Here is a 16,227-nt window from a genome sequence, read left to right as displayed (position 1 = left end):
GCAGTTGGCGATGTATTGACAAGTATATCATTTAGATAACAGAAAATGAAGTCAAGACCAGTGAACACCATATTCATGAACTGCTGAAAGGTTTGAACTGCATTGTGTAGTCCAAATGCCATGAAAGGAAATTCAAACAGGCCGAAGGGAGTAATAATGGCAGTTTTGGGAATGTTGGGTTTATGTACAGGTATCTGTTGATAAGTGAGTACCAGATCTATTGAGGAGAAGATCCTTGTGGTATGTAGAATGTGGTTGAAATCATTAAGGAATGGGATCAGATATCTGTCCAGGATGGTAATGCTGTTGAGTGCTCTGTAGTCACCACACTGTCTCCAATCTCTGGACTTTTTCTGTGTCAGGTGTAGTGGACTGGCTCAGCTGCTTTTTGAAGGATGGCATAGGCATAAATTCGAACTCCTTGCAGATTGCCTTTAGTTTGTCTGCTGAGAGTCTCTGTGATCTGGCAAACACTGGTGGGCCCTTCATTTCGATAAAATGTACAATGTTGTGTTCCTTGATCTTGGTATTGGTATTGGTGATTGATAGTGACACCAAGTTCAAAAACTTGCTAAGGATTAGATAAATACAACACTTACTTGAGCCTGTGACTGGTGTGAAAATAAACAAAATCAAATCAACTAACATTTTCCGAACACCTTCCGTGTCCTTCCTCAGGTTAAAACGACTGGATTCTTTTTTATAACACCATTCCGAACTTTTAAAAAACGAATTTGAACGATGACAGGTTAAAACTCAGGTTAAAATATCATTTTAACCCGAGGAAGGACACGGAAGGTGTTCGGAAAATGTTTGTTGATTTGATTTTGTTTATTTTCACATCGGTCACAGGCTCAAGTAAGTGTTGTATTTATCTAATATACACCCCGGTGTGTATGAGGAGGATATATTGCTAAGGATTTTTTGATATATGGAAACATCTTTCAGTACTTGAATTTGGGATGTGACATAAGAAAGGAATTTGGCATTCTTGTGAAGATTCATAACCCCATCAATGAGCCAACAGTGACTGCTGTTGACAAGCACGTTGAAATGTGACAGGAAGTCCATGCTAATGATTGGTCTCTGAATGTCAGCTATGACAAATATCCATGGAAAGTTTCTTCATAATTCGAGGACTAGATTCAGTGACTTTCAGCAGTAGGTCTTGATTGTTGATCTGTTGGTGGTGAAAAGCTTGAGCTTGTTGTTGTTGCATCTCTCATGGGATGATGGGAGTATAACAGAAACGTCCACTCTGGTGTCCACAATGTACAGGGTTGCTATATCCTTGTTGTTTATATAAAGGCAACTCAGCTCAATCCCTGTTGCCAAAGAGAGTCAGGGAGTCAGTTTTTTGCTTCCTCAACTGCAACGTTTTGTTCTTTGAAGTAACACCGTTGCTGACATTTGTAAGCATCTCTCCTGAATGTGGCGTGATAGTAACAGATGTTACGGCTGGAAGGTCATCAATTGTGTAATCTCTCCCTTGATTTGGATCTTGTTTTTAGTTGACTCACACATGTATTCACTCATTAAGTGCAGCTACCTGTAGTGACAGTTTCAATATTTGTTTTTGCAGGGTGTCCAGGCTGGGAAGTGACTCTCTATTATGCATACTTCTGTACATTACAGGGGCAACTTGTGCTGTCATTAGGCCAGGGCTGAGTTCCCAAATCTAGTCGGCCATAGTAGCTGATTTCAAGAGTTCATTACTGCTAACCAACAGGATGCTTTGCATGTTGATCGATAGGTGATGGAGTCCCAATCTTCAAAAAGTTCTTGCTGATTTTTTCGTCAGCCAGATTGTGCATTTTGCAGAGTAGTTGTGAGGGTTTACAATCACCAAGTTCCAATTCCATCAGTAGTTTTTTGGTGCACTCAGTCTCACTGTCCACAAAAGTGGATCAATCATTTCTTGATAAGTTTGTATCTTCCCGAGGAAGGCAGATTGAGTAAAATGTCTGAAACTTGCATGAGAATTTTGACGTCAATGTAACTAACAATGGTATTGAATTTCGTTTGGTCTGAGGATATTCCAGCATTTTGAAATTGCACCTGTATCTGAAGAAACCAAATGCAAGAGTCCAGTTTCGTAAATGGCAGCGTCTTGACAACAACATGTGCTATGCACATGTTGGTCCTTTGTTCTGGATTAGGCTTAATGGTTCTCTCTTCCATTTTTGTCTTCAAGTCCTTTTTTTTGATGGTCATGTCCAGCTGATCAGTTTAACGGCATGGCTAATGTCAGTATGCGGCCTATGCCGATACAAGGCAGAATTGGTGTGGGTTTTGTCCTACCTTGTCGTGATGTCATGTCGACCTCAACCACGTGTCCTCTTGTCTTTTGTTCTGTTGGTGAGAATGAAATGACACACTGATCCAGGCAAATAATTTTACTTTATTTGGATCGGCTATGCGATATTTACAAATAGCGTTGGGATTCTGTACAAGTCTGGGATCAGCATGTCTATCAACTCTAAAAGGTTAGCATGGAGTGGAAGGCAAATCAACTCTTTGGAGTCTGGAAGCAAAGTGGAGTCAGAGAGCAAAGGTCACACGGTGGCACCCTCTGCACTACAAAATGTTTTGATCCTTGTTTGCTCTGAGTCACAGAAATCCAAAATTAGACAAGATTTAAGGGTCTGATACAAGCATTGTACTGGAGGGTTCAAAACTATGTCATTCACATCGTTAAATATGTTGGAGGTTAAGGCTGAGATAACAGAATGATATTTTTTGAGTCATATGTGATTTATGAAACTGTAAATTGCACTTTGATGTTCACAAACCATAATTCATGAGACGTATCTGAAAATGATGGCTGTTTAAGCACTAAGCAGTTTACTTAGCTTTGTGATATCAGGTAACTGGTTGCCATTGAATACAGCCAAATCATTGAAGAGAAAAATATAGCCTATTATTTTTGTGGACAGTCACTATTTCAACTTCAATCTTGTCTTGTATCTTTAAATCATATTCTGTTCATGACCTGAAGGAAGCTATACCTCTGTGGCTGTCCGCCATGTTTGTTTTATATAATTGTATATAAAATAGAACTCCTTTCTTCCTTCCTGTAATTTTTCTTCTGTCTGTCCTTAACCCTTTCCTGTCACATGACAGGAGCCTTACTGTTCGCGGGTCCTGATTAGCCAGTGTACAAAGGGAAAGGAAGGGGGTCCTGCCCCAAGGGGACCTGGGGAAACCAGGAGTTGACGAGAGTCACTTTTGGGTTTGCCACTGACGAGATAGGAGGTCAGATGAGAGAAACCAAGGTACAAGCTATGAGGAGTCAGGCCTAGGAAGATATCAGGAGAAAGAGGATCAGTATAGACCATGTGTGGACAGTGACTTGGAACTAAGTAAGCAAGCCTTTCCATACAAGCTCAAGGACCTGCCTCTGCACATATTTAATGATAACAGGTTGTTATTACCCTGGATATGAACAGATTGGATGTTCATCGTCTACGAAGCGACCATAGTCAACATTACCCCAGTATCAGGACCCCCGATCTAAGCTACTAGTAGACTATCCAACCATCCTTCATTCTTTCTTTTCTCTAGTTGTAAGTAATAATAGTATTAGGTTTAAGTTGAATTCTAACTGTCTTAGTTTTAAGCAAAATTGTATATAAACTAATTGTCATGGGAAGTTTGAGTGACAGCGGGGATATAGAACATATACAGTCAAACCTGTTTTTATGCGCTCTTTTTATGTGCGATTTTTATTTGTGCGATTTTTTTTAATGCGAATTTTTAATTTATGCGGTTTTTTTTGTGCGATTTTTTTATTTGTGCGGTATAGTTGGCGACTAGTCTCGTGCGATTCGTCATGTCTCACGTTGACTTATTATAGCTAAATAAACTTATTATAGCATAAATGCACTTATTATAGTAATATTATTGCATGAATATGCAAAAAATGAAATAATTTACTTTTTAAGTCAACAAAACACCACCTGGACAAAAATATGTAAAACAGACGATAGACCAGACGATGCAGTCAAGTGCTGACATCTGTTGTCAATAAATTCTATTTCGTACGGTTTTGAGTTATTTTCTATGTGAGACTTTTTTTATGCGGTCCCTGTTGACCGCATAAAAAAAATATATTTTTTAATTGTGTTGCGAAAACTATTTTTTACAGCCATTCGTGAAGTTTCGTGCGATTTTTTTTAATGCGTCTTTTTTAATGCGGTCCCTATCCCCCGCATAAAAACAGGTTTGACTGTATACTTCTGTTCTCTGTAATGGGCAGTCCAACCTGTCCCTCATTTCGATCAATAAAAATGCAATTTGACTGTTATTTTGCATTGCTTATTGTCACGTCTTTTCCATCCTTTCACACCTCTTCCTTCTACGTAATTCTTGGCTGTAAGATTACTGTTCAGTGAAGAAATAATTCTACTCATAAATTGGTTCTATAGTGCAAAAAGTGTATATAAATAAATTATCTGTAAATAATGAGTTTATTTCACAGAGAACTTATGCCAACAGTATACTACATAAACAAGAGAGAAAAGTCTAACACTGTTCAATTCATATTCTCACAACAATGAAAAGTAACCTTTTTTTTGTGTCCAGCACCCTGGTATCCTGAACTTTGATTTCCTGTATAATGATAAGTCACAAAGGTTAAACTGTAGGTCCATTGACCCAAAGTTTTCCAATGTGGGCTCTACAACAGAAATTCTAGGGCTCTGAATCTTTTAAAACTTTTTTAAAGTTAATAAATCAAATGTGTTATTTGTTTATTTTATAACTATTTTTAAATGAGCAGTTATTTGAGTCAGTGTACACCTCGACATGAGTAGTTACCATTTTCCCTTATCATGAATCATTTACTTGACATTTCATTAAATGATAAAAATAAATAAGCACTACACATAGAGCCAATATCCACTGGGCTTATTTATGTATACCCAGTTTTGAATAGCTGAATTGATGAAAATAATATATATAAACCTGTAATTGTTTATTAATAAACAGTTATAAACAATTATATATTTTTTAATTTAATCATTCAATGAAATAATAATAAAAAATATTAGTCCGGTAGACTCATTCTTCCTCTTTCAATTGTACAAGTTTAGAGCAAAAGTTGCCAAGAGTTGTGAGTGCTCTACTTTACCAAGAAGTTTGGTTAACCCTGCAGTAACTTATTTATTTGATAGTAGTGATCACATTGGTTACACTCAGATGAGGTTTATTGTATCAATATTGCATCGAGATTTGCCCGAGAGGTAAGGGATAGATTAAACAATAAATGCGGGTGGCTCCTCAGTGCTGCACGCAAACAACAAAATCCAGTGCAGCCAATCCCATTCCATAACTACACAGGGAGGCTATTCCATCATGAATTTCCAAGATATTGCAACAGGGACCCAAGTATATCGCAACATGAGTGCCTGTGAAGCAGTCCCGGCGGCCATGGCAGCGCTCAACAGCTGCCAAGCAATGACCAGATTCCCACAAATGGAGCTCTCAGTCATTGTGACTCTTGCCTTGGTGAGACAAGCCTCCGCTTGTGCCAAAAGCAGTCTTTGTGACCATTCCGTAAGACATTACTTGTCAACATCTAACACAAGACTTCTAAAACACATCTTAAAGCCCAATGAGTTAATATAATAATCCAACAATTGCCTAATTATATAAAATTGACCAAATATATCAAATTAGTCCTATCCAACCAAAAACTATTTTGTATCAATCATAGGTATGCTGACACCTTGCCGAAGTATCTGTAAACTTTAAAAATTTTTAAATGAACTCTATGAAATGAATTTCATATATATAAAGATCATTTTATGCAAGTGTAGCCTAAATATGCATTAAAAAAATAGAAAACATTATAAATAATTTTACATTGAATTTTAAAGGTTTTTGGAACTTTTATTTAAACCAGTGGTTTTGCAAATGATATGCCACAAACTTAAAATGCCACAATATTTTAAGCCACAATCATTTCAAAGTGAAGTTTTGTCTAATTTTCAATATTATATTGTTACTTTTTTATATAAAATAAATGAAAATTGATGTCACATTTCATTTATACATAAAAAGACATCTTTGATGCAACACTTGCTATCAATATGATTCTGGTTCAAAAAAGTTGAGAACCACTGATTTAACAATAGATACAATAGAAAAGTTTGTTATAGTTTAAAATAAACTACATTAAACTTATATTTTCTATTGTATTTATTCTAGAATATGTTGTGTATGCAAGTAGTAGACCTTCTATAAAAATTTGATTTCTTTTGTAATACTGTCATAAGAGACTGGAGTATAAGTATAGAAATAGATAACTATTTAAATTAATTATTATGTGCAATAAAATGATAAATTTATTCAACAATTACTACTACAATACTAGTTATAGATAGAATATTTCCCTGTCTATATTATTCTCACCTCATGCATGATTAAATTATACATTCTATAACTTAGGAAGAAAAATATATTGAGCATTTTAAAAGAAAATAATTAAAATAAACTTTACCTTACAAATAAATTCAGAAATTAGGATTTCATATTCTAGGAATTCAAGTGTCTTTTTTTGTTTTTCTTCTAACTGCCTGTCTTCATACACAATATAAGTTTGATGTTAAGTAGTAAAAAATTGTATTTAAGGTAAATAATTTTCTATTCAATCCTTGAAATTTATTGCATATTTTAAAAATATTTTTAATACATAAAAATGAAATTATTTTTGTAATTTTTCAACTTATTTGCAGTTACCAAAGACTAAGAATATCCTACCGATCTCAGATATTATAAATGATTACTGATAAAACCTCTCGGAGAGAGCTAAGTAAATAGACAAAACGAACTTTGTACGAATTTTTGACGTAATTCAAAAATAGTACCACGGATTATACTATTTACATAAGCTAAACTTTAATATTTATACTTTAAAAAAATTCTCTTCCGTTGTTTTATAATATGAAATTTCATACATATCAGATGAAAATGTGTGTAATTTTTATGTTATTTACTTAATAAAGTAAAATAAAAAATATATATCTATCTTTATATAAAAAATTTTTAGTTCATTATAAATTACTATTAAAACTTATCATTTATTAGATAATATCATCATAAAAAGCAATTTATCTAATATTATATCAATAAATTTTACTGGAATGAAGTGTAATTAAAATAATCTTTAATTTATTATAGCTACTTTGTAACTGAAAGGAATGAGTATTAATAATAATATAATTAATTTGCAATAAATGTCATTTAATTTCAGATATATTTCTTTTGTTATCAAAAGAAATTACATATCACTTCCTCATTACAGTTTATTTTTTCCCTCGGTTTGCAGTACTACAATATTTTCAATATAAATAATAATTATAACAGTCTTCTTCTCAAAACTACCGGAGTGAGTAAATAAACAATCACAAACAAAACCTTTTTTAACCGTTAATCAGGAGGCCGGATGGCCGAGCGGTAAAGGTGGCAGCCTACCGCTCTGGGGGACCCGGGATCGAATCCGAACGGGTCGAATAATCCCCAGGAATTTTTCGGGGGTGGTCCGTTCGGATATGTCGGGCCCCGTCCCTCACCACCCGGTCGCCCCATGTGGGCCTGGCCGAACCCATAATGGGCCTACTAAAAAAGGCCCTCTTAGTGCCCACAGGGCAGAAAGAGTTAAAAAAAAAAAAAAAAAAACCATTAATCAAACTTTAACATAACTTCCGAACATAACGTAAAATCGATCGTCATCATTCTAACGTTCCAATTTGGGAAATTAGTTCATTACCCGAGGCAGGCCTCGGCGAAGGCCGGAAACATTCGGAAGTCACGTTAAAGTTCAATTACGGTTAAAAACAGTTTTGTTTGCGATCATTTAAAAATAATAATTTGTTAAGATTAATCTGTATATATATTTAATAACTCGATCAAATAGATACATTTTTTTGGAGTTTGTAATATGAGCAAGTTAGAATAGAGATAAAAATACCTAAGTTGATTTAAGATTATAATAATGATTCACATAAACTTAATGGATATATTTTGGATATTCACTGCATATTCATAAACAATTTGGATATATATTTAATATATATATTAAATATATATCCAAATTGTTTATGAATATGCAGTGGTGATATTCAGCGGGTTCGCACAGGTTCGGCCGAACCCTTTGTTAAAATTTTCAGTTTTCCGAACCTTGTTAAACACACGGAACATTTCTCAGTAATTTTGTTTTTTTTTTAAATATATTAAAATATACGTATTATACTCTGTAATACTACTAAACTAGAGCCTTATACCCCATTTGCACCAAGCATTTCAATCTAGATTGTAAGCAAGGTCGGGGACTATGTCTTGGTGCGATCTCTCTCGACCGTTTCAATCTTGATCGAAACGAGGTTTAATCGCAATCAATTCGAGAGAGTTCTCGAAACTAGATCCAGTCATAAGAGAAATCTCACAATCTCACGCGCGCGAGATAATACTAGATGGCCATGGAAGACGTGTTGGGCTACGGACAGCGAAATAAAAAGGATATTGTATTACGAGAGATGATGACATCTGTCTATTATCAGCAGTGCCATTCGGGCTGAAAAATTTCTCTGCCTAAAAAGAAAAAAAAAAGGTCGACAGCACTAATATACTATTGTTACCTGGTCTTCGCCCATGGCTCGTTACGTTCCAAATATGCCACTGATTATTAGATATACCGCAAGAAAAGGTATTGTATTTATTTCTAGCCAAAACTTCCATTTCGTTTGTCGGTGATTGTCAGGGAAAAATTTTCTGCTAGTGAACCTTTTGTTAACTATTTCGAATATCACCACTGTGAATATGGATATATATAATATATTATAATATATATATAATAGTATATATATAATATAATAAAATATATAATTTTAAAATTATATAAGAATTATTCATTCTAAAAAGAACAGTTTAAATTAAGTAAAAGCAATTATCAATTTCTGTCAGTCAGGTTACAAATATGGATATATATATATATTGTGGCCGTCGGCCATGATATTGTATATTCTGTATATTTTATATTGAATTAGTCTTAGATTTTCTTTGTTTCTTTGTCTAACTCTTTCTAGAACTTTCTTTGTCTAACTCTTTTGCCTGTGGGGGAGGATTATCTTTCCCTTGATAGTAAGAACAAAAGAGGGAGTGAGGCCCTAAAGCAAACGGACAGAAAGAGTGCCATTCTGAGTTGGAATCCCGAAGAGGTAGGAGGTGAAAAAGTCAGTGCTCCAGAAAGGGAGGAAGACGATCGAAGACGACAAATTGCAGAGAGAGATCCCCAGGGGTGACAGCTGGGTGGACGTCTCTCTGGCAAACATTCACATGGCTCCTAGGGTCTCCCTCTGCACCACAATTACTGAGCCTAGTGCAAGTGATCACCATTATATCAAAATCAAAATACAGATTGATGCCACCACTACCGATACTACTTCCACTTACCACCAAACTCACTGGCCTACTTTTCAGAATCTCATCCACGAGAACTGGAACATCAACACCCCTATCACTGATATGCACAAAGAGGATATAGATGTCTGCATCCGGAATCTCACGTTCCTCCTGCTACATAGCTACCACCTCACCAGCAAGAAAAAGACAAAATCTAACACTAAAGCCCCTTGGTGAGACAATGAGCTATCCAGCCATTGCAAGGAGGTCAGAAGACACCGTAAGCTCTACCAACAGCAGAACAACCAGCAGGATAGGACCCTTCACAGGAATAATTACATCAATAAATTCAACAAGTACAAAACCCTTATCAACACGAAACGGCACCAAGCTTGGAGGCATTTCTGCAACCAATTTAATAACCCATATTATGTGGTTTTCAAAAAGAGGCACAAGGTGGACATTCCCTCGGCCATTAAAACTAGTGATGGCAGCTACACCAACACCCTTCACAACACTCTCAAGGAGCTCTTTGATTATCATTTTCCTCTGGATGACCCCAGTAATGATACCATTGAATAACACGAGATTCGCACCAGCTCAACTCAACCAACTAACCAGGCCGATGATCTAATCTTCACCTTTAGAGAAGTCAACCACGCTATCAACCTTATAAACATCAAAAAACGCGCCCGGTTTGAACCAAATCAATGGCAAAATGATAAAGGAGGCCTTCTCGGTTATCTCAATGACATTTGTTGCTCTCTATAATCGATGTTTATCTCTGGGATACTTTCCAAAGGACTGGAAGATGGCTTCAATCAAATTTATTATGAAGAAACCAGACAAAACCACACTTCTCCCGAATAGCTACAGACCCATCAGCCTGCTTCCTATAATGGGCAAAGTCCTCGATAGGCTGGTCACCTCTAGGATCCTCACTATTCTCAGAAGAAAAGGTGCTCTCAGCATCCACCAGCACGGCTTTACACCAGGAAAGTCAACAACCACCGCCCTTACCAGCATCATAGACTACATTAAAGGCGCCAAAAATGCAGGTAAGCACACACTTTTGGCCTCCATAGACTTCCGAGGTGCCTTTGACAACCTTTGGTGACCAGCCATCCTCCATCAGCTCCAGTCTCATAACTGCCCCAATAATCTGTTCCGCATAGTTAAAAGCTTTGTTGAAGACAGGAAAGCTGGGTTCTTCTTTAAAAACTACAGCTACATCCATCAGGTCACTAAAGGCTGCCCGCAGGGCTCTATTGCTGGGCCTGGCTTGTAGTCAATTGTCCATAGTGAGCTTCTCTCTATTATCAATAACATCAACGATAACCTCTTACTACAGGGCTATGCTGATGACACTGTTCTTCTGGTATCTGACAAGAACAGTGGTAACCTTCCTATCTTGTGCAACAATATCCTGACTAAGATCTCTAACTGGAGTGCGAGCATAAACCTCCCCATAAATTATACAAAATGCTCCTACATCATCTTTTCAAAGAACACCCCAATTCAACGTAGTCCTCACATTGAAATCGATGGCATCTGCATTCCTCGAGTTAAGGAATTCAAGTACCTTGGTGTTTTGCTCAAGCAACAGCTATAGTGGACCAACCACATTAATATGGTGGTAGCTAAGGCAACAAAAACCTTGAACGCCCTTGCATTCAAGGTCTTTGTTGCCTTGGTGTTTTGCTCGAGCAACAGCTACAGTGGACCAACCACATTAATATGGTGGTAGCTAAGGCAACAAAGACCTTGAACGCCCTTGCATTCAAGGTCTTTGTTGCCAGGAACACCTGGGGTATTGGTTACAATGCGGCTAAACACATATACCTTGGAGCCATCGAGCCATTATTGCCATCGAGCCATTGTTATTACCTATGTCTCAGAGGCATACAACAAGCAAGAAAAAATGCAAGTGTCTGCATCTTAATTTTGTCTGCAAATTTCTAATTGCTTTACTTTTCCAGATTTTGTCCATTGCTTTCAAATTTGTTTTTGCCTTGGCTGTTCTAATCTCTATTTCTTTTCTGCAATCCAGATTATAAGTTAGTTTGCTTCCTAAATATGTAAAGCTCTCTACATTTTTAATGTTTTTCTTATCTACTAGGAAGTTTCTTGTCATGTTGTTATCACCAAATATTGTGTTAGTTTTTTCGCTATTGATAATCAGTCCATATCTTTTTCCTTCTTCATTAAGCAGATGTAATGTTTTCTCTAGTTGTTCTTCACTTTCTTCAATGATAACTATGTCATCTGCAAATCTCAGGTTATTGAATTTTACACTGTGAACTGATGTTCCCTGCATCTCTTGTGTCATCTTATCCATGACTCTTTCTAAGAGACTAGCTCTTAATCACAATCTCACAGTTGCTTCTGCATTATCGTTAATATAACTTAGCAGGTTTATTAGTTTATGATCCACTCTATAAGATTTTAGCACTGCCAAGGTGGCTTTTTGGTCTATGCTGGTAAATGCCTTCTGAAAGTCCACAAAACAGGAATAGATGTTTTCTGCTTTTTTCTTGCCTTTTCAACTAATAGCCATAATGTTAGTATCTGCTGCATTGTACTTCTGTCTTTCCTGAAACCTGCCTGTTCATCTGCTAAGTGTTCTTCCATCAAACTACTTAGTCTCTCCTTTAAGATCATCATCTAAATTTTTCTTATGCCACTTGTTAGGGCAACTGTTCTATAATTTTTGCAATCTAACATGCTGCCTTTCTTATGTATTGTCATCAATACTGATTTTGCCCATTCTTTAGGTATCTTTCCTTGTTTCCACACCTCATTGCACGCTTGGTGTATCTCGTCAATTAATCTTTCTCCTCCATGCTTAATCATTTCTCCTAATATTTTTAAAAGAAACATCCAAAATACCCATAAAATGGGCTAATTGAACTCTTAATTTTCGACATTAATATGGAAAGCCAATCAAATAATATATTAACTTAATAAATTCATTATATAATATTTCATTAATATAACTGTTTCCTAAGCCAACTGTAAAGCTAGCCAATCTGTTAGTTGAATGACAGCCCATTATATTTTATGTTTCAAATTTTTTTTTGTTTGATTTTTCACTGATATTTTTTTAAAAGAAACATCCAAAAGTAGGAAACAGTTATATTAATATACTAGTTACATCTAATACACCTTATTGCTGAGAACATACATTTATTACGTATAACTAACGTTTTCGGCCCACTTTATGGGCCATCCTCAGGTTACAGTTGTTCGATTCTAATACAAAATCGAACACGTTCAAAATTAAACTAAATTAGAACATACATTTTAAATTTACACAAATAGAACAAGTATAACACCAAATAATAAATAAGAAAATCCAAATAAAACACAGATGTAAATGAAAATAAAATACGGTGACTGGCCGTAACCATTAAGGAAAAATTCTTTATCCTTTAACGCATATATCTATTGAGCCTCTGTATAAGCATTATTATGTGTGTTACTTTTTACCATGTACTTCCATGATGACGGTAACCCCGTCGCATCTTTATAATTTAAACATCTGCCAGACAAACCCGCTCTGTAAATTTCGCATTTCTCCGTTATGGATGACAACGTTGGCGAGTGTACTTTTGCAAGAATTTTGGCATCCTCCCATTGCACAACAGAACCATCGGCTTGCGCAATCCTGGATAACGCTGTTGAACACTTGTTTCTTGCGACATCATACTGGTGCTCTTTAATCCTCACTCTAAGATTTCTATTGGTGACCCCTACGTAGTCCTTATCAATTCCCAATTGCTCATTTTTGTATGGAATCGCATAAACTCCTGCCTGCTCTCTATCGCCAATTCTTTCTTTGTCATTTCTAATCAACCTATATACTGTGGGGGCCCTTTTACATAATATACTGGCGTTTTTGTGTCTCGATATTTGCTTCATAATAGGGAAGAGACATTTATTATAGGTAAACTTTGTGAAGTTACCCCCAGCTTCATGTTTCTTCTTAGAGTTGCTCTTAGGCTTTACGTATGCTGTTATTAAACGCTCTATAGACCTTGTTTCAAACCCTAACTCCTTTGCCACCATTTTTATTCTACCCAGCTCATCCATCGTGTCCATTATATTCGAGCAATACAAAAATGCTCTTCTGATTAGGGCCCTAAATGCGGATAATTTATAAACGGTTGGGTCATTAGAATTTGCCGGAATATACATCGGATCATGTGTGGGTTTGATGTACACCTTCGTGTACAAAGTTCCATTTCTTAAACTCAATGCCAACATCCAAGAAGTGTAGTTGCTTGCTACTAATTTGCTCAAGGTTAAGTTTTAAGCCATGCTGGTTAGAGTTCATTTGGTCTAAGAATCGTTGAATCATTGCATCATTATTCCAAATAATTAGAACGTCGTCTACATATCTTTTGTACATGATTATGTATTCATTATAGTTGAAAATCGTCATGCGTTCCATTCTTCTTACCACCAACTCACAGAGCAGGCCAGACATCGGGCTGCCCATAGGGACCCCTCTTAACTGCTTGTAAACTTTACCTTGGAAACTGAAAAATGACTGAAAGCATATCAGATCGACCATTGTCTCTAAATCTTTTTTGTGTTCGTATGCTTTTGGGTGCAACTCACATAACAGGTTCATTAACTCTTCAAAACATGAGGTAAGATTTATTGATGGAAACATACTCTCGAAATCCATCACAGTCCCAATTTCTTTGTCCATTAACGATATATCCTGCAGGTTTTTAACTAAACTAAAAGCGTCTTTTGTGACGAATTGGTAGTCTTCAATTAATGGTGTTAAATGCCTATGCATACGTTTCTCCAGAATGTAGGTTGGTCCTTTACATTTCTCTACTACCGGTCTGACCTCTTTACCGCTTTTATGTATCTTTGCGAACCCAAACAACTGAAAAATGCTGTAGAAAAACTGAAAAATGCTGTAGAAGGCAGGGTAAAGAGTTGTGCATTAACCAAGCTAAAAAATGGTTGAATGCTAATGATATAGTGGTCACTAGGGCTGATAAGAGTAAGCATTTAGTCTTAATGAAGAAACAAAGGTACAATGAAGCCCTAGATGAATATATAAGGAAAACTGAGTGTGAAGAGGTGGACCGAACTGTTGTTGAAAGAATTGACAGAAAATTAAGAAGATTAGAAAAATCGCCCATAGCATCGTTGTTCCCTTTCCTAAAAGGGGCCCACATCACCTGCCCAGGCGTACCTAGGTTGTTTGGGTTCGCAAAGATACATAAAAGCGGTAAAGAGGTCAGACCGGTAGTAGAGAAATGTAAAGGACCAACCTACATTCTGGAGAAACGTATGCATAGGCATTTAACACCATTAATTGAAGACTACCAATTCGTCACAAAAGACGCTTTTAGTTTAGTTAAAAACCTGCATGATATATCGTTAATGGACAAAGAAATTGGGACTGTTATGGATTTCGAGAGTATGTTTCCATCAATAAATCTTACCTCATGTTTTGAAGAGTTAATGAACCTGTTATGTGAGTTGCACCCAAAAGCATACGAACACAAAAAAGATTTAGAGACAATGGTCGATCTGATATGCTTTCAGTCATTTTTCAGTTTCCAAGGTAAAGTTTACAAGCAGTTAAGAGGGGTCCCTATGGGCAGCCCGATGTCTGGCCTGCTCTGTGAGTTGGTGGTAAGAAGAATGGAACGCATGACGATTTTCAACTATAATGAATACATAATCATGTACAAAAGATATGTAGACGACGTTCTAATTATTTGGAATAATGATGCAATGATTCAACGATTCTTAGACCAAATGAACTCTAACCAGCATGGCTTAAAACTTAACCTTGAGCAAATTAGTAGCAAGCAACTACACTTCTTGGATGTTGGCATTGAGTTTAGGAATGGAACTTTGTACACGAAGGTGTACATCAAACCCACACATGATCCGATGTATATTCCGGCAAATTCTAATGACCCAACCGTTTATAAATTATCCGCATTTAGGGCCCTAATCAGAAGAGCATTTTTGTATTGCTCGAATATAATGGACACGATGGATGAGCTGGGTAGAATAAAAATGGTGGCAAAGGAGTTAGGGTTTGAAACAAGGTCTATAGAGCGTTTAATAACAGCATACGTAAAGCCTAAGAGCAACTCTAAGAAGAAACCTGAAGCTGGGGGTAACTTCACAAAGTTTACCTATAATAAATGTCTCTTCCCTATTATGAAGCAAATATCGAGACACAAAAACGCCAGTATATTATGTAAAAGGGCCCCCACAGTATATAGGTTGATTAGAAATGACAAAGAAAGAATTGGCGATAGAGAGCAGGCAGGAGTTTATGCGATTCCATACAAAAATGAGCAATTGGGAATTGATAAGGACTACGTAGGGGTCACCAATAGAAATCTTAGAGTGAGGATTAAAGAGCACCAGTATGATGTCGCAAAAAACAAGTGTTCAACAGCGTTATCCAGGATTGCGCAAGCCGATGGTTCTGTTGTGCAATGGGAGGATGCCAAAATTCTTGCAAAAGTACACTCGCCAACGTTGTCATCCATAACGGAGAAATGCGAAATTTACAGAGCGGGTTTGTCTGGCAGATGTTTAAATTATAAAGATGCGACGGGGTTACCGTCATCATGGAAGTACATGGTAAAAAGTAACACACATAATAATGCTTATACAGAGGCTCAATAGATATATGCGTTAAAGGATAAAGAATTTTTCCTTAATGGTTACGGCCAGTCACCGTATTTTATTTTCATTTACATCTGTGTTTTATTTGGATTTTCTTATTTATTATTTGGTGTTATACTTGTTCTATTTGTGTAAATTTAAAAT

General features: G+C 36.3%; 4 protein-coding genes across 4 annotated transcripts in view; 1 reads left to right on the top strand and 3 right to left on the bottom strand.

The window, feature by feature from the left end:
- Positions 1-16,227, bottom strand: part of axo (axotactin) — a 178,737-nt gene that overhangs the window by 146,844 nt on the left and 15,666 nt on the right. The gene's annotated exons all lie outside the window — the stretch shown is intronic.
- Positions 11,297-11,740, bottom strand: LOC136974498 (uncharacterized). Its single transcript, XM_067269409.1, has one exon. It carries the CDS (start codon positions 11,738-11,740, stop codon positions 11,297-11,299), a length of 444 nt encoding a protein of 147 aa, XP_067125510.1.
- Positions 13,604-14,212, bottom strand: LOC136974497 (telomerase reverse transcriptase-like). The gene has a single exon (XM_067269408.1). The coding sequence runs from the start codon at positions 14,210-14,212 to the stop codon at positions 13,604-13,606; it is 609 nt and encodes a 202-aa protein (XP_067125509.1).
- Positions 14,443-16,083, top strand: LOC136974496 (uncharacterized). The gene has a single exon (XM_067269407.1). The coding sequence runs from the start codon at positions 14,443-14,445 to the stop codon at positions 16,081-16,083; it is 1,641 nt and encodes a 546-aa protein (XP_067125508.1).

The sequence above is a fragment of the Centruroides vittatus genome, unplaced genomic scaffold (genome assembly GCF_030686945.1).
Source record: "Centruroides vittatus isolate TY-2023 unplaced genomic scaffold, ASM3068694v2 contig_349, whole genome shotgun sequence".
NCBI classification, from domain to species: Eukaryota; Metazoa; Arthropoda; class Arachnida; order Scorpiones; family Buthidae; genus Centruroides; species Centruroides vittatus.
This window is presented reverse-complemented; position numbering and strand designations above follow the sequence as displayed.

Coding starts and splice junctions, on each gene's coding strand:
- LOC136974498 (XM_067269409.1), bottom strand. CDS start 11,740: ATGGATAAGATGACACAAGAGATGCAGGGAACATCAGTTCACAGTGTA.
- LOC136974497 (XM_067269408.1), bottom strand. CDS start 14,212: ATGCATAGGCATTTAACACCATTAATTGAAGACTACCAATTCGTCACA.
- LOC136974496 (XM_067269407.1), top strand. CDS start 14,443: ATGAAGAAACAAAGGTACAATGAAGCCCTAGATGAATATATAAGGAAA.